At 39.0% G+C, this 27,533-nt stretch overlaps 1 protein-coding gene across 1 annotated transcript; it reads left to right on the forward strand.

Moving 5' to 3' along the window:
- Positions 1–390: 390 nt before the first annotated feature.
- On the forward strand, positions 391–27,533 carry LOC117408908 (alpha-1D adrenergic receptor-like). Its single transcript, XM_034014335.3, has 2 exons — positions 391–1,777; positions 24,895–27,533. Exons 1-2 carry the CDS (start codon positions 826–828, stop codon positions 25,449–25,451), a joined length of 1,509 nt encoding a protein of 502 aa, XP_033870226.1. The 5' UTR covers positions 391–825; the 3' UTR covers positions 25,452–27,533.

Genomic DNA, 27,533 nt, shown 5'->3' on the forward strand with positions numbered 1-27,533 from the left:
TATTTAAACCTTCAGGCATCATGGTATTGTCTATTTATCCATTTATTTTCCTTATTCTTCTGTATTGTATATTATCTAGTTTTATTGGTTCATTTACTTTATTTCTTATGTTTGATAGGTGATTCTATATTATTTTATATAATGTTGTACCTGTCTCCTGCACATTTTATTTTGTTACATTTATCTTTACAAATATATTTGCATACTTTACATGTATGATGTTATAAAATCAAGCTGTCACTAAACTTAGAATGTGCTGCCTTCTTATGGACTATCAGGGAACTGCATGAACTGGGTGACGTTCCACTAAATCTCCACAATCTAAATGTAGGAGGAAACCTCAGACCTGAAAGCTAAGCTGAAGTTTAGTAATTTGGAATCTAGGTTTATTCCCCACTGTGGAGTTCTTCTTCAAAATACCAACAAATGGGAAAATACACCAACGCCCAATACTGGATAACACCAATTACCTCTTTAAAACAAAGTATTGCAAAACTGCACCAAAAACTGGATTGGTATCCTAATATTTTTAAAAAAATGATATCTCAATTTGGACAAAATCCTAAACTATGGGCATTTTGAATGAAAGTGCGTGGACTTTGATTGCCAGTTCTCCTTAACAGGGATACATTTGTGGACGGGGCGTCTCTTCAAATTGCAGGATTCAACATCACTGAATTGGCATGCATAGTAAAAACTGTGCATCCACAAAAGACATTATAGCCGACTTCATTTCGTTTTATTTTTAATTCTCCTACACAACATGTGAATAGTTGCTGTTTTGCCGGTGAAGTAAATTAAGCTTTTCTTTAAGCAGTTGCAAAGATGACTTTTTTAGAATTGATCAATAAGAGCTACAATGGAAACCACTCAAGAGACGCGTTCAACCAGTCCCTTTTGGTTAACCTTTTTACGAATGACAACAACGCCAACTCAACCGAACTATCCTTGGACCCTCAATCAATTGGTATCGGTGTCTTACTTGCTGTTTTTATCTTATTTGCGATTGTGGGAAATATCTTAGTAATACTTTCAGTAATCTGCAACAGACACTTACAAACTGTAACGAATTATTTCATCATTAACCTAGCCATTGCAGATTTACTGCTGAGCATCATTGTACTGCCTTTCTCTGCGTCTTTGGAAGTCTTGAGGTTTTGGGTATTCGGCAGGATTTTCTGCAACATCTGGGCAGCTGTTGATGTGCTTTGCTGCACCGCTTCCATAATGAGCCTGTGCGTAATTTCAATAGACAGGTACATAGGAGTAAAATATTCTCTCAAATACCCGACTATTATGACTGAGAAAAAAGCGGTGGTAATCTTGATTGTGGTCTGGGTGTCGTCTATGGTTATCTCAATCGGACCGCTTTTAGGATGGAAGGAACCCCCGCCTTCAGACGCGAGCGTCTGCAGCATCACCGAAGAGCCGGGGTATGCGCTCTTCTCGTCTTTGTTTTCGTTCTACCTGCCGTTGATGGTCATCCTGGTGATGTATTTCAGGATCTACGTTGTAGCCAGGAGGACCACCAAAAGCCTGGAGGCAGGGGTAAAAAGGGAAAGGAACAAGTCAAAGGAAGTGGTTCTTAGGATTCACTGTAGAAGTGTCCTGGAGGAAGCTGCTGCTAGCTCAAAGAATAAGAACCACCCGTTCCGAAGTTCGCTCTCCGTGCGCCTTCTAAAGTTTTCAAGGGAAAAGAAAGCTGCTAAGACCCTGGCGATTGTGGTTGGGGTTTTCATTCTCTGCTGGTTCCCTTTTTTCTTTGTTTTGCCATTTGGTAAGTGTTCAAGAGTTTTATTTTGCTTATTTAATATTGTCTCACAAAGAAAGTTGCTGTGCGCAAAAAAGATTCACTGGATACAAGACACGTGTTTTGTGCAAGATAACCATTCTAATTCCGTAAATAGAATACATCGGAATACGTTTTTAGTTTTCTGTATTTTTTATGTTTGTTTTTTTGTTTGTTTAAAAGGTGGGTGACTGTATCATTTGTAATACATTTGTGTCACTGGGACCGAATAGGTATATGCTGGCCCATTCTACAATTGTACAGAAGCATTAAACCATTGCAGAATTGGGTTACCCATTTTAGGAATCAGAATTTGACTCTAGTATATTTTTGGCATTTGTTGTAAACTTTTTTTGATAGTAGAAAAACAACCTGCACAATGCTTCTCGTACTGATACATTTGCTACTGTAAAAATACTGGACAATTACCAGTCCATATGTAAATTCTTACTACAGAGATTTCTGCATGGGTAATGCCAGCATTTTTTTCAGGTTTATGTGGTAAAAGCGCTAGACTCACGGACCTCAGAATATAAATTTACGCACCACGCAATCTAAAACCCCAAATTATTTAAGTAGGCTACCTCTACTCTCAGCCGACCAAACTGACACAGCATTTCGTTTCGTTTAGATTTGTAAGTATTAGTTTATATCAACGTTAATAATATGGGTAATTCTAACTAACAAGAACAGTTTAAAACGCACGATAATTCACATCTCAAGCAATCGCAGCAATTTGCAAAATGCCCTATTATTATTATTATTATTATTATTATTATTATTATTATTATTATTATTATTATTATTATTATTATTATTATTGTTGTTGTTGTTGTTGTTGTTATGTGTGTCTGTCATAAAAGTTTTAAAAAAGCCAGTTAATTCATGGGAGTGTTTTATTTAATATAATTTCTAGAATTACGTGCTACGATTTCTAAGCATCATCCGCAATAAGTTACCATTTTATGTCAATTAAGAACGCACTCTAAAACCAAATGCTTAAGAATTCAACATGCATTTTATGCAATATATTTTAAAACTATTCACATTATAATGATTATTTTTGTATTACTACTTGTATGTTTGTAGGTTTAAAGTATATCATCAAACAATTAAAACAAACACTAACATGGGCTTAACATATGTTTTATTTGATTAAAGAAAATGCAACTTGTTATTTGGTGAATTTCATCACAGGTTCACAGGTACTCTTAAAACTGGAGTTCTAAAAAAAATATATGAAGAAACATAAATCGTATGCAACTGATTTTCAGCATGTTAAAAATATACTATGCAATGTGCATAATATTTATCAAATATGAACCACTTGGCTATGTAACTATTACCTGTTTAATATCATTATGTGTGTTCTGTTGATTGTAGTTTCTGTTTAGATGATCATATGCCATGCTAGCTACTATTCCAGCATAATAATAATAATAATAATAATAATAATAATAATAATAATAATAATAATAATAATAATAATAATAATAATAGCTGCCAGCAACTTTATGGCTTACAGTACCACACTTTAGCAAACAGTGAAGAATGCCAGTACCAAACACTAGCAAATAGTGCAGAATAAGACTAGGCCATTCCAGAATCTTGATTTTATTCTTCTCTAACCATTTTGAAGTAGATTTTAATGGATCATTATTGTGTTGAAACCAAGTTTTGTAACGGAGGGTTTCAGATGATTGGCCAATATCTTTTGGTATGCTCTAGAATCCATTTTACCATGTATTGGAACTAAATTCCCTGTGCCATTAGAGGAAAAATAGTCCCATAGAAAGGATATTACCACCTCCATGCTTGACAGTGGGCATGGTGTTCTTTTCTTTGTATGCCTCACCAGACTTTCTCCAAACTTAACGACTATCAGCGTGACCAAATAGCTCAATTTTTGTTTCATCACTCCACAAAACCCATGATCAGAACTCATATACATCATTCGAATGCCATTTTGCAAACTTTAAGCGATTGTCCTTGTGACATTTTCCTAAGAGTGGCTTTTTCCTTGGCCTGCGACCATTGAGACCTTTACCATGCAATACTCGACCTATGGTTGAAATGGAAACCCCAGTCCCACTTGCAGCCAATTCACTATGAATATCTTGATAATAGAAACAATAGTTGAAATTGGGATACTCAAATGCTTGGAAATCTTCTTGTATCCTTCTCCAGCTTTATGACAATAAATCATTTTCTGCTTAAGATAGCTCTTCAGATAGCTCTTTACTTTTTCCCATATTGACTTATTAGTAATGACAGCAATCATCCTATGCCTAACCCTTTTCTACTCTCAAAGAATGTTCACCTACAATCTAGCATTTTCTAGAATTAGGTTCTGCATTATCATATTGGAATTTCTAGCACCTTGTAGACAATACTATCATAGCATCATACTTTTGAATGAGCATTTTTGGAGTTTTGCAAAAAAAAAAAAAAAAGATGAAATAAATAATTGCAGACATCTGTTTCTTGTAACTTTTTATTTTCTCATCCACAAAAGCAAAACTTTTGCTACAAAGGATTTTCACCCAAATTCTTTGTTTTTGAGAAATTTCTAGAAATTATAAATTTCCATTGGGGTATGTAAACTTTTGACTATATATATATATATATATATATATATATATATATATATATATATATATATATAGTATTGAAAACACAAAGTAAAATAAAAATACATTGTATTATTAAATCGATTAATATAATACAAATAACAAAAGTAATATTTTAAACTATATACAGTATAATATCAAGCAAAAACTGATATTGAACACAAAATTGTATACTATAATATACAATACAAATAATATATAATCAAGTAACATTTTAAACAATATAGGCATTGTAATAATATCAAGCAATAACAATAAAAGCTATAACTGATATTTAACACAAAACTATACCAATTACATTAAAACAAACTTAAATTAAAATCACTCATCAATTGAAAAAGCTAGTTGATCTCTTTATAATCTGGTCAACAATATTTTTGTAGTTTTAATTTGTTCCTGGGATCAGTCTCCCCAGATATCCTGGCGTCGATCAGAATTGTAAAGATGGAACAGCAAACTGCATCAGGAAGGCTGTCTGGACGAAACGTTGAACTTTGTTTTTTTAACTTAGTTTCTTTTGATAAAGAATAAGTGTGTAAATCTGATCTGTAATTTGCTGTTTTGGTGTTTTACCTCCGTTTGTACAATATCGTTTTAATTTGCTGTCAGAAAATTACACATTTTTAACACCGGTATTACTGTTTTGTTTTATTTTCAGCTAGTACTTCTCCATAAATGACAGTGTGTGTGCAATACCTTTGGGCTATTCAATGCCCAAAATAAAATACACTGAAAATAAGCACCCCACAGCGAGTTGCATAAATAGCTGTAGAATCCTTCACAATTGTTAGGCCATCCATTTTTACTGCAACCTTTTCTGCTTCATGTGGATTTTGATTTTTCAGAGAAACTGAATTGTAGGAGAAGGTGTTTCGGGCTCCTAAACAGAAAAGTACAATAAATATGTTATTCATTTACAAAACTAGCATTTACAAACCAATACAATGTGTATTGCAAATCAGGTTTCAGCATTTACACTAATAATGCTCTCACTTCTGTCTGTCACAGTGAATAACAGCAATCTATAACGCTTAGGTTATTATTGGTAAATGTGAAATTAGGAGTTCCCCTCCCATCGTTTCCCTCTTAAATAATGTCCAGGTAACTAAATACAAAAACCAGGGTGGTGAATGTAAGAGAAACAAGAAACTGTAGTTGGTCTTATGGTCAAAAACCTTTTATGATCCGCCATTGCTATGACATGTCATATGTTTAATATTTAGGTTATTTTTTATTTAGGTTAAACCACACCAGATACCCTACCTCATCTATACAGAAATGCAGCTTTTCATTCTCCTTGAACAATGAAGGTAGGCAGAGAACAGCAGCATTTGTCACAAAACCTAAAACAGAGATTGTGGATTAAATGAGATTGTTTGCAATTAAATAACTTCAGTAAGCATCCATGTGGCAGGGTGGTCCTGCCAGGCCGTTGCCACCACAGGAGGGGTACAGCAATGGACAGTTTTGTATATATTTGCAGTCCAGACAGGAGCCATCTAAAATAGCTTCCCTTTAATAACTACAGCGCCTTGACTCCCTTGGGGTGTGTGCACCTGACAATGCCCAATTGCCTGGGCCAGAAAATTGATCAAGTGAAGCTGGGTTGCAAACATAATGTGAAATAGTGGTCCAACGTATTCCAACAAATTCAGTCACACATAAAAGTACAGTGAACAATTGTGTTTTTGGGAGACCATGAACTGTCTATTGGAATATGTATGTGTTATTAAGAAACATTTGCATTAAAAAATGTTGGTATAAAAGGTAGTGGATGTTAACGACTACACACTATGCTCCTGTGCCAATAGTAAATAACGTGAATTGATTTTGTTAGGCTGGACCTTGTTTCTTTGATTCCTTGCTGGTATCTAGTGGTGGGCAGTTCGATTATTTTTACTGACTCGATTCATTTGATTCAGTTCAGTTTGGTGAGTCAATTCAAATGATTTGTTCATTTGATTCACTGATTCAATTAAAAGAAACCAATCAATGTAGACTGAATCACTTGGTTACGAAGGTTTATTTTATTATTATTATTATTTATTTCTTAGCAGACGCCCTTATCCAGGGCGACTTACAATTGTTACAAGATATCACATTATACATTGTTTCACATTATACAGATATCACATTATACATTATTTCACATTATTTTTACATACAATTCCCCATTTATACAGTTGGGTTTTTACTGGAGCAATCTAGGTAAAGTACCTTGCTCAAGGGTACAACAGCAGTGTCCCCCACTGGGGATTGAACCCACAACCCTCCGGTCAAGAGTCCAGAGCCCTAACCACTACTCCACACTGCTGAAAAGAACAAAATTGTTCACAAACTGCACATACTAATGGAAATCGCTAGCTAGAATCTATAGTTAGTTGTCTGGGTTCTTAAACATGAAATTAAATATAGTTTGACAAACAATATTACATCCTGGAGAAAACATAAGAGTATGAACTATTTAACATTGTTTAGCCAACAGTATAACTGCAGTCAATTTAATAGACTGCAATCTTACAAAAACTGATTTGCTGTTATTTTGTTATTATAAATAAATAAGTAATAAGTCAATTGAATTACTTGCATCTTCTTTATACATGGTTGTAAGTGAGAGGCTCTATTTGATTTGACAGATCCATCCCTCCCTACCATACAACGCTGCTACGAGAAGTTAAATGTTGCCAAAGCACAACGCTGCCATAGATTATACTGATTTGCAACAAACCCATTTAGGCATTACAATTTAATTTCAGTCACCACCAGAATGGAAAAACATAACAATCACATTAGTCACATAACATGTCAGATTTTGAATTTAATTTACAATTCAATATTACTTAAGCACTAAATCTCTCCCTCACCTTGACAAAAAAAATTAAACTTTTAAGCATGGCAAAACTCAGTTTGTGGTTTGAAATGATCGCAATCATTTTTTTGTCATGGGCTTTACAGTAAGGTGTCTAATATACTTAGATTTATTCGGCTTGGGCGCATAACTCCCGTCGTGGTCAACTATCACACGCCACCATCGACGGGCACTATCGCTTAAATGTAATTGGACACCTGACCACAGAAGCAGGTGTTGTATGTTTTTATAAATTAGCATAGACAGAAGGTCAAAACTGCTCCAAGAAGCATGAAATCAGAAAGACACTACAGTTACTAGCCTTACCTCAGTTGTGTTGGTTTTTAATTTTTCATGAATTTTTCTTGTTGCTTCGTAGCAGCATTATAAAACTTATTAAGATATATATAAACAACTGTCATATTTCTAAAACAAATATCTAAAAACTAACAACTGATTTAATCTTAAAAATAGGCAGGGTAATGGAATATTTACACTGAACAAAAATATAAACGCAACATGTAAAGTGTTGGTCCCATGTTTCATAAGCTGAAATAAAAGATACCAGAAATTTTCCATACGCACAAAAAGCTTATTTATCTCAAATTTTGTGCACAAATTTGTTTACATCCCTGTTAGTGAGCATTTCTCCTTTGCCAAGATAATCCATCCACCTGACAGGTGCGGCATATCAAGAAGCTGATTAAACAGCATGATCATTACACAGGTGCACCTTGTGCTGGGGACAATAAAAGGCCACTAAAAAATGTGCAGTTTTGTCACACAACACAACGCCACAGATGTCTTAAGTTTTGAGGGAGCGTGCAATTGGCATGCTGACTGCAGGAATGTCCACCAGAGCTGTTGCCAGAGAATTGAATGTTCATTTCTCTACCATAAGCCGCCTCCAACGTCGTTTTAGAGAATATGGCAGTACGTCAAACAGGCCTCACAACCGCAGACCACGTGTAACCACGCCAGCCCAGGACCTCCACATCCGGCTTCTTCACCTGCGGGATCGTCTGAGACCAGCCACTCGGACAGCTGATGAAACTGTGGGTTTGCACAACCGAAGAATTTCTGCGCAAACTGTCAGAAACCGTCTCAGGGAAGCTCATCTGCGTGCTCGTCGTCCTCACCAGGGTCTTGACCTGACTGCGGTTCGGCGTTGTAACCGACTTCAGTGGGCAAATGCTCACCTTCGATGGCGACTGGCACGCTGGAGAAGTGTGCTCTTCACGGATGAATCTCGGTTTCAGCTGTACCGGGCAGATGGCAGACAGCATGTATGGCGTCGTGTGGGCGAGCGGTTTGCTGATGTCAGCATTGTGAACAGAGTGCCCCATGGTGGCGGTGGGGTTATGGTATGGGCAGGCATAAGCTACGGACAACAAACACAATTGCATATTATCGATGGCAATTTGAATGCACACAGATACCGTGACGAGATCCTGAGGCCCGTTGTCGTGCCATTCATCCACCGCCATCACCTCATGTTTCAGCATGATAATGCACGGCCCCATGTCGCAAGGATCTGTACACAATTCCTGGAAGCTGAAAATGTCCCGGTTCTTCCATGGCCTGCATACTCACCAGACATGTCACCCATTGAGTATGTTTGGGATGCTCTGGATCGACATGTACGACAGCGTGTTCCAGTTCCTGCCAATATCCAGCAACTTCGCACAGCCATTGAAGAGGAGTGGGACAACATTCCACAGGCCACAATCAACAGCCTGATCAACTCTGCGAAGGAGATGTGTCGCGCTGCATGAGGCAAATGGTGGTCACACCAGATACTGACTGGTTTTCTGATCCACGCCCCTACCTTTTTTTGTTTAAGGTATCTGTGACCAACAGATGCATATCTGTATTCCCAGTCATGTGAAATCCATAGATTAGGGCCTAATGAATTTATTTCAGTTGACTGATTTCCTTATATGAACTGTAACTCAGTAAAATCTTTGAAATTGTTTCATGTTGCGTTTATATTTTTGTTCAGTGTAGTTGGAAGTGAGTTAAATTTAGTAAAGGGTAAAGCTGGTATAGGATAGTGTGACAGGGTTGGCAGAGTGGTGACATCAGGTCATATACAGGAAGAAAAACAAACAGGCAAGTACTGCAGTGCAAAGGCACTTGCACCGTTTTATTTTAACAAACAAAAATAAAGTAAAAGGTTTGATCAAAAACCACTGACAAAACAAAAGTTTTAACAAAACAAAATCACGAACACAATAACCAAATAAATGATCCAGGTCAGGCTGGGCAAATCGCCTTTGTTTCTAGATTTATTTTTAATTTGATTTCTCTCTTGTCTCCTCCACTCTTGTTCACTTCTCCGAACACCCACACTGAGTGCAGAGAGCTGCAGGCTTATATGCAGGTCACCATCTCATGATTAACAACAAATTAATCAGTTAATTAATTCGGGAGATAGCCACCTTCTACTCAAGGTTTTTAATTATATACTGGCAGAGGATGAGCTGCCTAATCTCGCCTCTGCCAGAAACAAAACAATAACAAAACACATGGCTTTCGCCGTCATATATAATAAATATACAAATAAACAATAACAAAACACTGAAGGACAGCACCTCGCTCATCCTGTATAATAATACATAAATCATAAAACACAAATACAAAATAACACAAATGAGACACAGGGGCGGAGGGAGAGACCCCGTTCTAAAAAATAAATAAACAATCATGTACAGGGCTCCTCGCCCTGTTACAGATGGATTTGTGTTGTGCACCCTCCTAAAATCCCTCAATCACTCTCAATGTGCCCATACTACTCACCCCCCCTCTCCCTGCCACACAGCAAGGCAAAACAGTGCTTCAATGTGTTTTAACATTTGGTTGGGTTAATGAACTTTAAATTAACAGATCAGGCTCCACAGTCTCCATCTTCATGTACAAAAGGAGCAGCGAGCTCCACACAGTGTCCATCTTCATATAATTTGTGTAGCAAAATTTGGGATATATCTGAACGTTTAATTCTAGTAGATGATATTGTGGTATTGTGTTTTGGGGTTTTTTTTGGAAAAAGATAGTTGTGGTTGCCTTCATACAGTGGGGGAAAAGCAGGTTGTAAAAAAATTCTCAAAAAAAAAAATAAATAAACCAAACGTCTCAAAATAAATTATGCCTCTGACATGAGTACATTTGTGGATAGGCTATATGGTAGTCTGACACCTGCATTTCCCCCATAGTGTCAAGATTACATTAAAAAAAAAACAGAGCATCAAACATCGTCTGAGATACAAGTACTGTATGTGACAGTGAATATATTTTCGCTCAGATTATGTCATTCAGGGTTTTTTAGGCTCCTCAACTCTGACAATTTTAAATTGTGTCGGAGTGTGAAGTACGAATAGTACAGGAGATAACGGTAAGCAAAATTCTTCCTCCCTGGACCCCGCGAGTCCCTCTGACACATCCATAGCTGATCACAATTATATATGGACAGATTTACTGTTTTTGTCTGCTTCCTCCTGGCCCCAGAGTGCAGCACAACAGCACAAAACAGCCATAAACTGTGGAACAGAAACATTCAGATAATAACGGACACAGTTAACACTGCTCAATTACTCGGGGGCGGGTCGTCCTTGCAAATCATACTGACTGGCTTTCTGAAGTGCCACTCAGCTCTGATCTGGTTGCTGACCTGGTGTGCCAACTAATACGACTCTGCATGCCACACGTGCCATAGTTTTCGCCATCCCTGTACTATGTCATCAAAGCGAGCAGACACTTTGCGCATGCGACTCTGCTTTACCCAATCAGAATCCTGGCCAGCACAAGAGTCAGTGTGCTGAAAGAACGAGCAACGAGGTGCTTCTGGGAAATGTAGTGGAGTAAAAAGTACAGTATTTTCTAAACAAAGAAACGTACTTGAGTAAAAGTAAGTGTCCCAAAAATAAAGTACTTAAGTAAAGTACAGATCCCGAAAACAAGTACTTAAAGTAGTGTAACGCAGTATTTCTGCTTTGTTACTCTCCACCCTTGGATGTCAGATCATGTGATTTTCAGCAAAGAAAAGACAGAGAATTAAATCTAGACAGTGGTGCCAGGCAACAACGTTTTTATGGATTGAAACGCAGCAGAGGTTTTAAAAATTAAAGCTAACACTATTTTGTTACGAGGTACATGAACTCTGGGATTAATTTAGGCTTTGGTTGTCATTTTCTCTTAAAAGGAACACAGATCTTGGAAAAGTCACCGCTTAATTGTTATTCAGGATTAACAGGACCTACTATGTTGGTTTATACATTTTAAATTGTATTACACAACTACATGTAGGTATTAGCTGCGGCTTTTTAGGAAAACAATGTAAAGAACAGTGAGATATGGTAAAGCATATTAATAAACATGGTAAACCAGGGTAAATTATAATTAATACATGGTATTACTATAGAAAAGACACAGTAAAAATACTATGGTAAACTTGTATAAGGGGTATTAAGTGTACTGGTGTTTAAATAAAATACCCCTTACCTCAGGCTCACAAGCTTCTTTGACCAAATAAAATTCTCGAGAAATGCATTTCTCGAGCTGTATGAAGATGCACGATCGACAAATCTTACCTGTTGCTAACGCTAAAGCCACATGGTTCTAATAAGAACCATTTCCACGTAAGGTTCTTTAGAGGCTACCCAAAGAACCAAAGGGTTCTATGAAGAGACCTTTTTTTAGAGAGAGGGTGTAGCGAAAGACACTTCCTTCTGCTAGCTATTTTCAGATAATGTTAAAGATCTCTGGTGTGTGGGTATGAGAAGTCAAAGAACAAATGAGGAATGAACTGTAAAAACTCAATATCCCACAATTTCAGCTTCACCTCATTGTGCTTAATATTACCCATTAACATTTCAGTTTGTTCAGTTGCTAAGAGGATGTAAGGATAGGTTATCTAAAGAAAATTATAATAATAATAATAATAATAATAATAATAATAATAATAATAATAATAATAATAACATAAGTGCCCTGCGTCCAGGGCACCCTCATGTGCAAACAAGGTTGATTAAAAGAAAAAAAAAAAAAAGTTAGCTCTACTTCTTAAACGTTAAGCGTATGTCAATCATGGGGTTTTCATGCAAGTTTTTTTTTTTTTTAACTTGAGACATTTACACGAGAAAAATGTCTCGTGTAAAATGCTTTTTGGGGGTTCCATTCGCTCAGTTTATTTTACTTAAGTAAACTGGGCTTTTCACCTGATGTCATGCAAATGAATGGGAAAGGTGGGGGTTGATATGTAAATGAACTAAATGTGTAAAGTACTTGTGCTGTTTTTGAAGATACAGTCACATTTTGTGAAAATGTGGTTTCCATGCGCAGAGAACTGGTACACAAGTGAATCTAAGCTGCTGTAACAAAGCAAAATACCCTGTGCCTGCTTGGTTAATAATGTACTTTACTGCTCTTGACCAAATTGTTTATCAGTTTAAGGAGACTCGTGCTGTCAGAGATCCTCTCCTTTCTTTTAAGTCGTGTTGGATTTACTGCTGTGTTAAATATTAATGATGCAAACAAATAAAACACAATCAATACGTTCATTTGCAATTTTATTTGGGCAGTTCTGAGAGGGCATCAACAACTTGGATGTTGTTGCGCTGTTTTGGGCGATCGAGCTGGCTCATGACATCCAGTTCACAAACTATATTTATTAACGTGGAGGGCAGACGCGCGTTGTCTTTGGATATAGCTGGGATAAAAAAAAGGACAGGAAGTAATTCAGTTAAGCAGCTCACTTGCTCTTCGTGTTTAACTTTAGCATAGTTTTTACAGCAAGGGTATTCTCAAACAGCTGCTTTAATACTACAACAAATGCATAACACAGTTCATGGCAAGTGGTTTTATACAGAACTGTAAACCCACAAGATATGTACAACATGACAGACAAGACACAGCAAAAAACAATAATAAAAAAAGACCGCCCGCATTATTATGAAGGTGAACTACTCCACTGCTAACCATAAAATAGACCATCAGCTACAACTTTCTGCCGTCTTCGGATCCACAGTAACAACTGACCTGCTCCCTTGCAATATTTATAGTTAAGGATAAACACGCTCATTAACATTTACACGTGAAAAACGGGTTTCCATTCGAAACTGGGCGTGGTTTTCCCGTGTGTTTCGTCATTTACATGAGTAAATCAGATTTACCCTATCCCTCTCTTTGGCAGTTTTTTTTTTTTCGGCCACTAACCTGATTTACCCGAGTAATTCTCCCAAATGTGCACGCGCATCGCCATTTCATGTGTAAATTGACCCGCATGGAAACCCCATGAATGTTAATACAATATAGTCTTGCACAAAATGTCTTAATTCATAGTTTAAAAAAATAAATAAAAACTAGACCATGGGCCCTATTCACAAGAAGTCAAGGTTGTTTAGGTTTGAGTCTTTCCTTAACCTGCAGGCTTCATGAATAAATGCCAGTCTCTGATGGCCTCTGTACACAAGACATTCCTTTGCAAGCACAGGCCAGGTCACCTTGTCAGAGCCTCAGAATGTTTGGAGTCGAGGCCAGCATCCTGTAAGTACACAGATCCTCAATTCGAACACTGACCTTTTCACACATTACGGTCCACTGCTCTAATTACGGAGCTAACAGTGCCCTATAATTGAGGGTGTACTCCCTGCAAAGCCTAACAGCCTGTCAGTTTCAAACAAAACGATACATCTCCTCCCAGCACGCAGTCCTGCATGTCTTCAGCAGGATAGCTCCCCACATTTGTGCTTAAAGTTCAGGGTCAATTAAACCGAAAATAAATGGATAACGCAGCATTGGCATTGACTGAAATCTCAATTGTCGAACTGTGTAATGCTGGAGACAAAGCTGGTCACCGCAAGCTCTTTGCAGAACATTGAAAGTGAAAGCCTCTGTGTTTATTATACTGGTGCCTGGCAGGGATCCAGCATTCCTGAAGATACATTTTTTTTGTAGCTGTTGCAGATCGTTTTTTTCCCCCCTGAATGTGTTCCCTTTTTCATAATGTTAGGGGTGTTATCATGAACACATATTGATAAGACATCAAAGGTACATTGGAGGCATTCATTTATAGCAGAATTTGTTTCAGAGTGATCAAAAAAATATAAACAGACACTAAGATCCCTCAAATCGGACAATATCAGTTTCTGTGTCAAAAATGGACATTAGTGGAGAAAATCAAGGGCCATCTTGAAAAATGGCAGCCATCTTAGATTTTTAGGTGGCTGACTATTTTTACTTGTTGACTGGCCCATTGAGAATTTCATGCTTGTATCATCATTTGAACAATAATATCTGTTATCCGCTCTACTATACAGTAATCTGGTGTGTATCTGACTGCGATGGGACCAGAGTAATGACGGATATGTAAAAAGTCGGATAAATGAATCCTGTTTTAAATACCATTATATATAGCTGTAACAATTACTATATTCACACAATTATTGTTTTGAGATTCAGCTTTTATTAGGGCGCTCCCCTAAATCCATTGTTTAGAAAGATACAGGGTATTATGCTTGTAACAGGGTAGGTGTCTCCCATATGGGTGCGTGCATTCGCTGGTGAGTGACAGGCAGGAAATCTAAATGGAGGTTGAAGTTGATACACCCTGCAGGCAAACAGGATTTATTTACATATCAACACATTGAACAGCTCAGGTGACAGTACAAGCAAGGGCAGCGCACATACAACACAGTGTACGAAAACTTTGGTGGAATTTACAATCACTGAACTAATGTTTTTTGTTGAATAAGAAAGGAACTCAGGCTACTGTATTCCTATATTTTTGTGGGGACTTCTCATTGACTGTCACTATATTTTTATTTATTATTTCTAACTCCAGTCAGACAAAACTCCACACAGGGTGAAAGTTGACAACAAACTAAATATTTTAGCACATTTTTCTTTTTTGAAGGGATATTTAGTTCTAAAAAAAGGTGTTTTTCAAAGTGGGGATGTCCCCACAACGTCATTTTTTCTGGTGTTACTATCTTAGTGGGGACATTTTCTCAAATGTTGTCCCCACATTGATAGTAATACATGCCCCCCACTATGCTTCAGTCATAGTCACTGAAGCGTGTCATGTTCAAGGATGAACGATCGAGTGATTAAAAAGAAACCTAAAACCATTTTGTCAATGTCCATCATTTATATACCTTATTTTTTTTCGAAAATAAATGTGTTATAATAGTTTCTTTTGATGCTCAGTATATATATATGTGATCAAGGGGTCAAGAAGTCAAACTCCCAGAAGCAACTCAGTACCAATAGCTGCTTTCACTATGAGTCCATGATCATATGTGCAGCTCTGAAACAAAGGAATTCAACAACTTCTTTTTTATTACTAATTGCTATCAAAAAATATCATTACAATTCCAATACACCTTTAACATTATGAGGGATCTACAAAGGTCTACAGAATTATTCAAATCTCACAATCTCTTTTAGTCTAATATAAGTATTTAGACTTAAGATATTGTTTACCTTGTATAAGATTGATAACAAAAAATGTGAACAAATACTATAAAAAAACAAGAATGCATAAAATTAGCATTCAGAGTTTAGTTCTAGTATTAAAACATTAAAAGATGCATATTCATTTCTGAAAAAAAGCAGGGCAAATGTTCTGTAAACCTTTTAATCTGTAAATAATGGTAGGGAGATCACAAAACACGTGACACTGCATGCTCAACAACGAAACAATAGAATATAATTGGAAATAATGACGTTGGGTCTGCATTTAAAATTGACCAATAAAGAATGTATATATTTCTTCTTTATTACCATTGTGCTTTGCCTGCTAAAAAAAAAATGTGCTTCTGGAATCCTGACGAGGCTAATTAATAATGGGTGGGAGAATGCAGCACATCGCTGGAGTGGAAAGGTGGCTGTGAATTGCACTGCTTTTGCATGCCTGTTTCTAGTCATGGTCTGCCGTTTGTTGTTATCTGCAGATGTTGCCATTCCAGGGAGTCTGTCTGTAGCACCCACGGGCGCCCGCTGTCATGCCCTTTGTGATGTCACAGAGATCTTTCTGCTTTCGTTTGATTGTAGCTGAATTTCTGCACAACTGTTATAGGTCCAGTGCATCACAAGTCACATTGCATAATAATGCAGACAGATTGTCTATTCTTTTCTCTTTTTTTTTGGTTGTTTTTTGTTAGATTTATATTCTCTATTTTGTTTTATTTTTTTTGCCAGTTAGTACATTTAGAGGAGCAGTTACAGATTATTTTGATAAGCTCAAGGCAGCCTGGTAATAATAATAACAATAAAAATAAAAATATTTTTTTTTTCCAAAAGCAACACAAACCGGGCAAAGATTCATGAGAAATTATTTTGACCTATCATGCAGATAGAACCACTGAACAGCAGAAGGTGTGCCAGGGAAAATACCACTAATGTCGATAAAACCATCAGAACTTTGACTTGCATTTAGGCATAATCATTCATACATGACAGGGATTTGGGCTGCAAGAAACATAACCTTCCATTTTGTGCAAATAATTACTCCAGTTCAGGATAAATAAAAGTCTATCAACCCATGTCATGAATATAAATGCTGTAATTATAGCCCCTTTAGTTCAGAGTGGTGGAAAAGGTTAACTAAATGTTTATATTCCACCTGATACGGACACCAGTGCCCTGGGAATGTGCTTTCCGTGGGTGTGCAGTACACCAGTGCCCTGGGAATGTGCTCTCCGTGGGTGTGCAGTACACCAGTGCCGTGGGAATGTGCTCTCCGTGGGTGTGCAGAACACCAGTGCCCTGGGAATGTGCTCTCCGTGGGTGTGCAATACACCAGTGCCGTGGGAATGTGCTCTCCGTGGGTGTGCAGAACACCAGTGCCTTGGGAATGTGCTCTCCGTGGGTGTGCAATACACCAGTGCCCTGGGAATGTGCTCTCAGTGGGTGTGCAGTACACCAGTGCCTTGGGAATGTGCTCTCCGTGGGTGTGCAATACACCAGTGCCCTGGGAATGTGCTCTCAGTGGGTGTGCAGTACACCAGTGCCCTGGGAATGTGCTCTCCGTGGGTGTGCAGTACACCAGTGCCCTGGGAATGTGCTCTCCGTGGGTGTGCAGGACACCAGTGCCCTGGGAATGTGCTCTCCGTGGGTGTGCAGTACACCAGTGCCCTGGGAATGTGCTCTCCGTGGGTGTGCAGTACACCAGTGCCCTGGGAATGTGCTTTCCGTGGGTGTGCAGTACACCAGTGCCCTGGGAATGTGCTCTCCGTGAGTGTGCAGTACCACAGTGCCCTGGGAATGTGCTCTCCGTGGGTGTGCAGTACACCAGTGCCCTGGGAATGTGCTCTCCGTGGGTGTGCAGTACACCAGTGCCCTGGGAATGTGCTCTCCGTGGGTGTGCAGTACCACAGTGCCCTGGGAATGTGCTCTCCGTGAGTGTGCAGTACACCAGTGCCCTGGGAATGTGCTCTCCGTGGGTGTGCAGGACACCAGTGCCCTGGGAATGTGCTCTCCGTGGGTGTGCAGGACACCAGTGCCCTGGGAATGTGCTCTCCGTGGGTGTGCAGAACACCAGTGCCCTGGGAATGTGCTCTCCGTGGGTGTGCAATACACCAGTGCCGTGGGAATGTGCTCTCCGTGGGTGTGCAGAACACCAGTGCCTTGGGAATGTGCTCTCCATGGGTGTGCAATACACCAGTGCCCTGGGAATGTGCTCTCAGTGGGTGTGCAGTACACCAGTGCCTTGGGAATGTGCTCTCCGTGGGTGTGCAATACACCAGTGCCCTGGGAATGTGCTCTCAGTGGGTGTGCAGTACACCAGTGCCCTGGGAATGTGCTCTCCGTGGGTGTGCAGTACACCAGTGCCCTGGGAATGTGCTCTCCGTGGGTGTGCAGGACACCAGTGCCCTGGGAATGTGCTCTCCGTGGGTGTGCAGTACACCAGTGCCCTGGGAATGTGCTCTCCGTGGGTGTGCAGTACACCAGTGCCCTGGGAATGTGCTTTCCGTGGGTGTGCAGTACACCAGTGCCCTGGGAATGTGCTCTCCGTGAGTGTGCAGTACCACAGTGCCCTGGGAATGTGCTCTCCGTGGGTGTGCAGTACACCAGTGCCCTGGGAATGTGCTCTCCGTGGGTGTGCAGTACACCAGTGCCCTGGGAATGTGCTCTCCGTGGGTGTGCAGTACCACAGTGCCCTGGGAATGTGCTCTCCGTGAGTGTGCAGTACACCAGTGCCCTGGGAATGTGCTCTCCGTGGGTGTGCAGGACACCAGTGCCCTGGGAATGTGCTCTCCGTGGGTGTGCAGGACACCAGTGCCCTGGGAATGTGCTCTCCGTGGGTGTGCAGTACACCAGTGCCCTGGGAATGTGCTCTCCGTGGGTGTGCAGTACACCAGTGCCCTGGGAATGTGCTCTCCGTGGGTGTGCAGTACACCAGTGCCCTGGGAATGTGCTCTCCGTGGGTGTGCAGTACACCAGTGCCCTGGGAATGTGCTCTCCGTGGGTGTGCAGTACACCAGTGCCCTGGGAATGTGCTTTCCGTGGGTGTGCAGTACAACAGTGCCCTGGGAATGTGCTCTCCGTGAGTGTGCAGTACCACAGTGCCCTGGGAATGTGCTCTCCGTGGGTGTGCAGTACACCAGTGCCCTGGGAATGTGCTCTCCGTGGGTGTGCAGTACACCAGCGCCATGGGAATGTGCTCTCCGTGGGTGTGCAGTACACCAGCGCCATGGGAATGTGCTCTCCGTGGGTGTGCAGTACACCAGTGCCCTGGGAATGTGCTCTCCGTGGGTGTGCAGTACACCAGTGCCCTGGGAATGTGCTCTCCGTGGGTGTGCAGTACACCAGTGCCCTGGGAATGTGCTCTCCGTGGGTGTGCAGTACACCAGTGCCCTGGGAATGTGCTCTCCGTGGGTGTGCAGTACACCAGTGCCCTGGGAATGTGCTCTCCGTGGGTGTGCAGTACACCAGTGCCCTGGGAATGTGCTCTCCGTGGGTGTGCAGTACACCAGTGCCCTGGGAATGTGCTCTCCGTGGGTGTGCAGTACACCAGTGCCCTGGGAATGTGCTCTCCGTGGGTGTGCAGTACACCAGTGCCCTGGGAATGTGCTCTCCGTGGGTGTGCAGTACACCAGTGCCCTGGGAATGTGCTCTCCGTGGGTGTGCAGTACACCAGTGCCCTGGGAATGTGCTCTCCGTGGGTGTGCAGTACACCAGTGCCCTGGGAATGTGCTCTCCGTGGGTGTGCAGTACACCAGTGCCCTGGGAATGTGCTCTCCGTACTTCTTTTCTGTATTTTTAAAATGGTCGTTAAAATACCAAATTCCAAAAACTGCGGGGCACATCAGCTAAACGAGGAGATGACTTTGTATTTGGAATCCCAATTAAGGCAGAGACATTCCACTTGTCATATCATATTCAATGGAAGTGCACGTGTGCATTTACTTTACTGGCTCTGAGAATTGGCAACATTAATAGAGTAAGTGTGCTATCACTATTCAGTTAAAGTCCCTGTTTCAGTTATACCTAAGGTTTTTAACTTACGTTTTTACTGTGGAAGTATGTTTTTTTGTTGTTGTTGTTGAGTGTTGTTGTTGTGTTATCTGTTGCTGTAGTGTGGTTTGCCTTGTAAAGGTAAACTCAGTCATGGTATATTGTCTTCAATTGCTTCCCAGTGTATAGCAGACAGCATCGCTATCTTTCGCCTGCATCAATGCAGCATCATTACCGAAAAGAAATAGCACTGTGCTCTTTTATCTTAAATACAATGTATAATAGTATAGTATAATCGCTTAGTGAATTGTTTTTGATTGTCGAGGTTCCTGCCAATGTAGTAATACACTCCAGCACCAGCAGTACATTAAATGCTGGAGAAGACCCGTGACAGGGGAGCACTAGCGCTGTGGGTTGCACTGGTTTGTTCAAGAAAGCCAGTCTATACATTAATAATTTGAATTGTTTTCAGATCCTCTTTTCTGGCCCAGTGTGTCTCCAGGCTGAGATCATACTGTCAATCAAAATTGCTATAGTCCACACAGTACTGTGATCAATCTGTATGAAACTTGGTACAGCAGATGCAAGAAAACCTAATGGCATGTTTTACCGTTGAACAAACAGCTATGACTGAAATGGTTGCTGGCTAAGGGGTCGAGACTAATGGTTTAAACTGATGGCCCCTGTTGTTTGACACTAGACTGCTGTAATAAATCCCTAAAGTTATATTCTAGGTATTAAATAGTTTATGTGTTTGAGTAGTTTGTAAATGTTTACTATCAAATGACAACAGGCAGTCAGAACTGTGTATTTTGCACTTCCTAAAATAAACTGTACAGCTTGAGCTTGGGATACGCTGTAAAGCAGTCCCAGCTCAGTAGGCTAAGTAACCTCGTCACATCCCAGGCATTCCCAGGCATCCCCAGGCAGGCATTTATCAAACTTTATTACTGTTATTGAATCTTTCTGAGCACTAAATTTAAGCCAGTTGCCACAGACGAATGTAATAAGTGGACCTGCTGGAGCAGTTAGTATCTTAAAGTACTTATAGATTATTAGTAGTTCCATACATTTTCTCCAGCATGCACATCAATTTATTATATATGTCTCAAAAAATCAGTTTAAAAAGAAACACATATTGTAGCAAATGTGTCTTTACATTTTTTTTCTTCTTTTTTTCCCCCAGATTTTGTTACATATTGAAAACTTCTATTGTCTGTCAAGAAAATCTGCAAATATCTTAAACATATCACCGTGAATCCCTTTTTGCAGTGTCTCATTTAGGACGGTTGTTTTTTTTATTGCCATGGAAAAAACAGACCCTTTAGATTGAATAAATAAAAAGTTTATGAACAGAATAAAGCTGAGAACGTTTTTCTCAGAACAGATCTCTGGAGAGCTCTGGGTTGTTGTCTAATTGTTTAGGTTGCTTGTGTACATTTTTGCAGATTTGAGCATAGCCTTTCCTAATTGGGCACGGGGCACAGGTTTTTTGCACTGTGAACCATTAACATTACTGCAGACTGCTCCAGAAAGCTGGCAGGACTGAATAATGGTACAGAGCAACACCGAGATATATAAATCAAAACAAACCCTTGGTTTTATTTTTACAACTTAAGTATGCAGTTTACAGATGTCTAGCAGCAAATCTGGGAAGATCTTTTTTAAAAAGAACACAGTATTCTCAAATTCTTTTAAGTGATAATACAAGTGTCAGATGTAGGAAACAGTATCAATAATACACAGAGTGCCACTAAAGGAGCCCATTAATTTCATAAACATGACCTGACTTCTCAAAGTAACATTTGCCAAGTTCTAGTCAGTTTGCTGTGATTCAGTAAGCTTCCTGAATATAAAACCTCAACCAGACAATTTATTACAAGCCTCATTAAGAGATGCAGCTTTTAGCAGACTTTTATCACGAGGGTAACATTGTTAATGTAACAGGAAGTGTTGTGTGATTATTCGCTTGTTTGCGCCCTGTTACACTAAATCCAAGACAAAACTGAACCAAACCTAAAACGAGGCATTCTGCATGACTGTAAACTGGAAAACAAGACAGAGATACAATATACTGTAAACTGTATTAGCAATATGGTATGGGTGATCCTGGAATGACATGAGAGTTACAAGATACTTCATATAAGATACAGACACAAAACAAATACATTATAGATTCAAATTATAAACATTTTAGAATAGCAATCAAACAGTGTATTTAAGTGGATTCTTCCATTCACTTCAATGAAGCAATACATTTTAGCCATCCAGCCACAGACTGGCAGTGGCGAAATATGAAATGTAGGAATATTTCTCTTCCTATGTATAAACAAAGTGTTTCCTGCAACAGCAGCCTTGAAATGAATCCCAACCAACATAAATATTTGTGTAGTGAGCAGAGTGCTCCCCCTGTAATGCCTGAAGCTACAGTAAATGAGGAGGGTAATTTGGTTTCTCTAGTCCCTAGTTTCCTGCTGCTGTGTGTAGGCTTACTGAGATAGATCCACTGAAACAGCAGAATGTGTGCCAGGAGCTAAACTGAATACTCTAGAGGAAGTGTAGGGGAGCAAGTTTCCAACTTCTGTGTTTGCTTGTAGGCCATATGTTGTAAGACTAGTAAATTGTGAGATACCCGTTCTCATGGCACCTGTTTGATTCACATTCATAGGCCACAAGGAAAAGTAGAAAGAAAGGTTTCTTTTCCAGTGAAAACTGTTAAGAATATCATAGAATTTAGGGGCACTAGAACTAGGATAATGCAAATCTCAGCATATTCTCCTTGGGTAGCTATTTGGGCCTCACAACCAATAACTCAATTCTACAATAAACAGACCCATAGAGGAAGGAAGAAATGACATAGGATGAGTGAAAGGTATCTCTACACTAATATTATACAGGTTTATACTTACCTGGCACCCCAATACACAAAGGTTTCTGAAATTATTTCAGGTAAAACTCATTGAGAAAATGGTCTTGCTCTAAAATGTCTGCATGATGCCAAAACAGCTTCTAACAATTCAGACAAACAAACAGCAGGGCTAGACACATTTCACACACATCACAGATAGCTGCTTATTTCCATCTAAAAAAGAACCTGGCTGCCAGAACAACATCTAAAGATTTTGATTCATCACAAATCATTTTCCTAGGCTTAGTAGTTAGTTGTTTCGGGTCAATTTTTACATAAGTTACAGTGACAAAAGCTCTGTAAGAAGACTGTGTTTATACATATTACTGTATATTATACCACTTATAAAATCTGAGACAAAACTATAAGAAGCCATGTAGATTTCAGCAATGTATTTCTCATAGTTTAATGTCAAGAGCAAAGAGCATCAAATTATACAGAAAAACACAGAAGAAGTTAATAAGAAAAGGGATAGTATATATTTTTTGAGCCAACAAATCAAGTCAAGTCATCTCTAATGGGTAAAAATTCCTAAGGTCACTCTGTCCCTAGACTACAGCAGGAATTCTTTCAAATCTGTTTTCAAATCCTATTTATAAACACTAGTGGTTTAATGACTTTGGAAAGGCATACGTGAATAGCAGGAGTACCTCCGAGAAAGAGAGTGAATGAATCCTGCTTCATCTGTGAGAAGTTGTCAGTCACCGTCATCCGTTTCTACAGAGAACAGAAACAGCAGACACAAATAAAGCTGTACCAATTGTTCAAAGCAGTGTGTGACCTCGGCCACCAATTTCATCCCTTGACACACATACTGTAATCTACAAAATGCATGCACTTCGATTTTCAGAAATTAAATGTCACCAAGAAGGATTGATGGCATGTGTTAAAAGTGGATTCAATATATCTCTAGAAGGGGACACAATATTCCCCATAACAATGTGCTATCACTTTTACAATTTGGCAAGTTACTAAAGGAAAAAAAAAAAGCTCTGAATGCATTACTTTTCTTTTCAATGCCAAAAAATGATGCCGCCTAAATATCGTACGTCTCTTTCAACAGCTTTTTCCAAACAACAAGTTGGCTACAGTTCAAGAATGGCTTAATAAACGGACCGACTGAATAAGTGTTCTTTTTGTGGGCCGTTATGGCAGTTATTTAAAGCATTTTTTTTTTTAGCAGTCAAGAACAGTTCAATAATTATCAAACTTTTATTTTATTTATAAAAACAGACTTTGACTTTTAATTAAAACTTAGTGAAAGGGCCCTCTGTCCTGTCCACACATATCAAATAACAAGACATAGTGCTGAAGTTATTTGGCAGGTTCTGATGAACAGAAGTGGACCCAGTGCTTAGAAAATATTTCCGTAACTCAAAACCGTGGCAATTTGAGATTGTAGTTTTTGACATTGAGACGTTGTTATGTGTTGCTGCGTAGTAGATTCTAATAGTGTATGAAGGGGTCCACAAGCAATCACAACTCTCAACTGAATGATTTGCTTTTATATTTTTCCATTCCAATAACTATTGACAGAAAGTTGACAGAAAGGCAAACGCAGTTTTTTTTCAGAGAGGAATAAAAACGATTTTAACAATATAAAACAACTTATTCAGAAAGGGGCTGTTTAACGTTTCTCGTTTTTACACTACTAATGAAATTGTGTTCCCAAGTCTAAAAAATGTGACTTTGAATTTGAAAATGGATCCAGAAATAGTGTAAATAAATTATTGATTTTTCTGGAAGGAAACTCTCTCTGCCAATCAGAAAGACTGTTTAAGAAATACATTTTTACTTCATTTTTAAAGGTTTTTAGCACAGTTTGTTTTTTTTTCAGAAAGGAAAGCCAATTAATTTACTAAACCAGAAATAAACAACTCTGATAATTATTTTCAGGGCCTTTATTCATAAAACATTCTTTAAACAACTTATAACTCAAGGCTTTTGGCAATCGGGAAAATGAGCATTTCGTGAATAGAGAAAATAGTGGGCTGCCTTGTTCAAAATAATGGGTGGCTTTGAGTGATGGTTCCAAGTAACAACTGGGTAAAGGCAACAATCACATTTACAAAACTTCTGTTTCTTTAGAAACAGTTTTAAAATTAATATAACCTGTGTTCTCATATTTTATCCCCTTACTGAAATGGTTGTACAGTATTTACTTCTAAACAAGGTAGCATGTTGTTTAATACAGCAGTTGTAAAATGTTATGAAAATGACATGTTGTCTACATCTCCTGGACTAAATACACATTCTTTTTTTCCAGGTTCTTTCTTCCCAGCTCTGAAACCATCTGAAATGGTTTTCAAAGTGATCTTCTGGTTGGGCTACTTCAACAGCTGTGTAAACCCTATCATTTACCCCTGCTCCAGCAAAGAGTTTAAGAGAGCTTTCATAAGACTTCTCAAGTGTCAGTGCCAGAGGAGGAAACGCCCTTTGTGGAGATTCTACGACCAAAGGTGGAGAACATCTGCCAACGGCTCAGGGCGAGAATCCTATGGTGACATCAAGCCCAGATTCTCCCCCAACAATTCTTTCTCACTTAATAACTCTTTTATGTACAACAACAAGAGGAGAACTCTTAGTCTTCAGGGGTGGAAACTCTTCCCCCCTTTTCAGAAGTCGCCTTTCCAGCTGAAGGAAAAAATGAACAATATCTCAAACAAGATTAAGATGGGGCCTAGCAAAAGCAGTGTGCCCAGCCTCAGCAAGGCTGAAATAGAGTCTGTTTCGATGGGAATCTGCAGTGATTTTGCAGAGCAGAATGACTATCAAATGTATGATCTATCTGACTGCTATGGGCTCAGAGAAACTGATATATAAGAAGCCAAACCTCCAGTGCCATGTACAGTATATCTTTTGAATTGTTGTATGAAGATACAAAACTTAGAAAAGCAAACATATAGAGAGTCGCTCATAGGCAGTGAACAACAGTTTAGGCCTTTCTTATTTGAGGCCTGCATGGGTTTGGTTTAACACAATACTGGTAGTAAATTACAAAAGTTGATCAGATTTAAGCACAAAATAGGCCTGATGTCAAGCATAACAATTTAATGAATACATTATTTGTTTAATGTAGGGTGTGGGGGAATTGAGTATTCTTTTTTCCACTGAACATTTTGTGTGCAGATTTTAGCAAACTAAACAGCATTCCAGTTTTATGGAATGCTAGAGGGGAACAATTGTTTTATGAAGAGAATGTACCAAGGTCTTTAGAATACTTGTAAAATAGGTAACTCCCATACACAGAACCGTTATTGAAGTTTTAGAAAGAGAAGGAGGAAAGAATAGCTATGTTTAAAACTACTTTTAGGACCCATAATGGAACACAATAGTGTCATCGCACCTTCATTATACTATTATTTTTCTAAATTTTGGATATGCTATTTTAAGGAATGGTACAGCGTTAAGAGGGTATTTTGGATTGATTAGATTTGTACCTTGTTAAACATGACATTGGGAGCTCATCGTGATTTGAAAATTGTACAAAGTGAATTGCATTTAGTTTAGATAAATCTGATATTTCATATCCATACAAAGTTGCTCTTTAAACATAGAATTGTATTGGGCTACATTTACATATGAGGGAATTACTTAACCTTCAATCAACAAGTTGAAACAGTGAAGTGTACTATATGCTCACCACCAGTTGTTAGTGTATTTTAGTGTATTATTTTGGAAAAAAATATACTTGTTGTATACTACATTTTATAAGGTTGTGCTTTGGGCAGTTGGCATCCTGCAGGGTACTTTATTTGACAGTAATGCAGGAGTTCCTGTATCCAAATTCCCATTCTGGTTTAGAGGGAAACCTGTTTAATTTGAGCCAGAGCAAACTGAAAACTCAGAGCTGTGGAGTACCTGCCTCCCCCTTCCAGCAGGTGTCACTGGTATGCTGCTGGCCTTTTTTTCTTTCTTATAGTCACAGATACCAAACTGTAAAAGAATACATTTTAAAATGTTTAACAAGGTAATTTCATGAACCGTACCTGTCACCAACACCATTCACCATATAGGTCTGAAACGTGCAGTTTAAAAGAAAAACATGGTATAGCAAACATGTACTTTCATTTTAAAACGTGACATTTTGACCTACGGTAGATGAAAGGGAATTCTCAGTTTGCTTGTCTTGTCTTTCAGGAAATCCGTTACTGCTTCACATCACTTCCTAAGTCATTTCACCCGAGCAGTGTCTTCTTTGCACCCGCACAGCAGGTCAGTCATTCGGGGAAGCAGCTGGTTGGTAAAATCACTGTGAGATGTTAAAAAAAGGGTAAAGAATATTTCTTGACAAACCACCCATGTTTATTTGATAAACATCAGCTTCATGTGCTGTCTTTTAAGCAGGCGGCACATATAAACTTTAATAGCTGGGCCATGGCAGTGAGGTGTTCTAGCCAAGCTCAGCTCCCATGTGAAATGCCATTTAGTAACTGCAAGCAATTGGCTGAGATTTTGTTTCTGTGGTTTCCCGGGGGTGTACTCTGCAATGTTCTTAGACACAGCTTGTGACTAACCAGCTTCTGACCTTAGTATAGGGAGGCTATTAGAACCTAATTCAAATAGCTTGTCATCAACGGCATGGTAATCCAATTAAAACCCATACAATTCCGCATACATCCTGTTAATTTCCCAAAGCATCGATTCCGCAAAAGATTGAACCAAGCCAAAAATGTGATCTCCTTTTCTTACATACAAATACTGCAGTTTGTCGTATATACGTGCAGCAATTTCAACACAATTCAGCAGTACTGCAAAAGTATTAATTGCACAGACTTTGCATATGCTCAATACTGTCTTGTAAGGTTTATGGTTAAAAGTCATGTATTTTGCTTTGCATCAGTTCCATACCTTGTTTATTGTTTACAAACTGTCCCTGTACTTAGATGTGTAATATTTACATTA

Source organism: Acipenser ruthenus, chromosome 2, assembly GCF_902713425.1.
Source record: "Acipenser ruthenus chromosome 2, fAciRut3.2 maternal haplotype, whole genome shotgun sequence".
Classification (NCBI taxonomy): Eukaryota; Metazoa; Chordata; class Actinopteri; order Acipenseriformes; family Acipenseridae; genus Acipenser; species Acipenser ruthenus.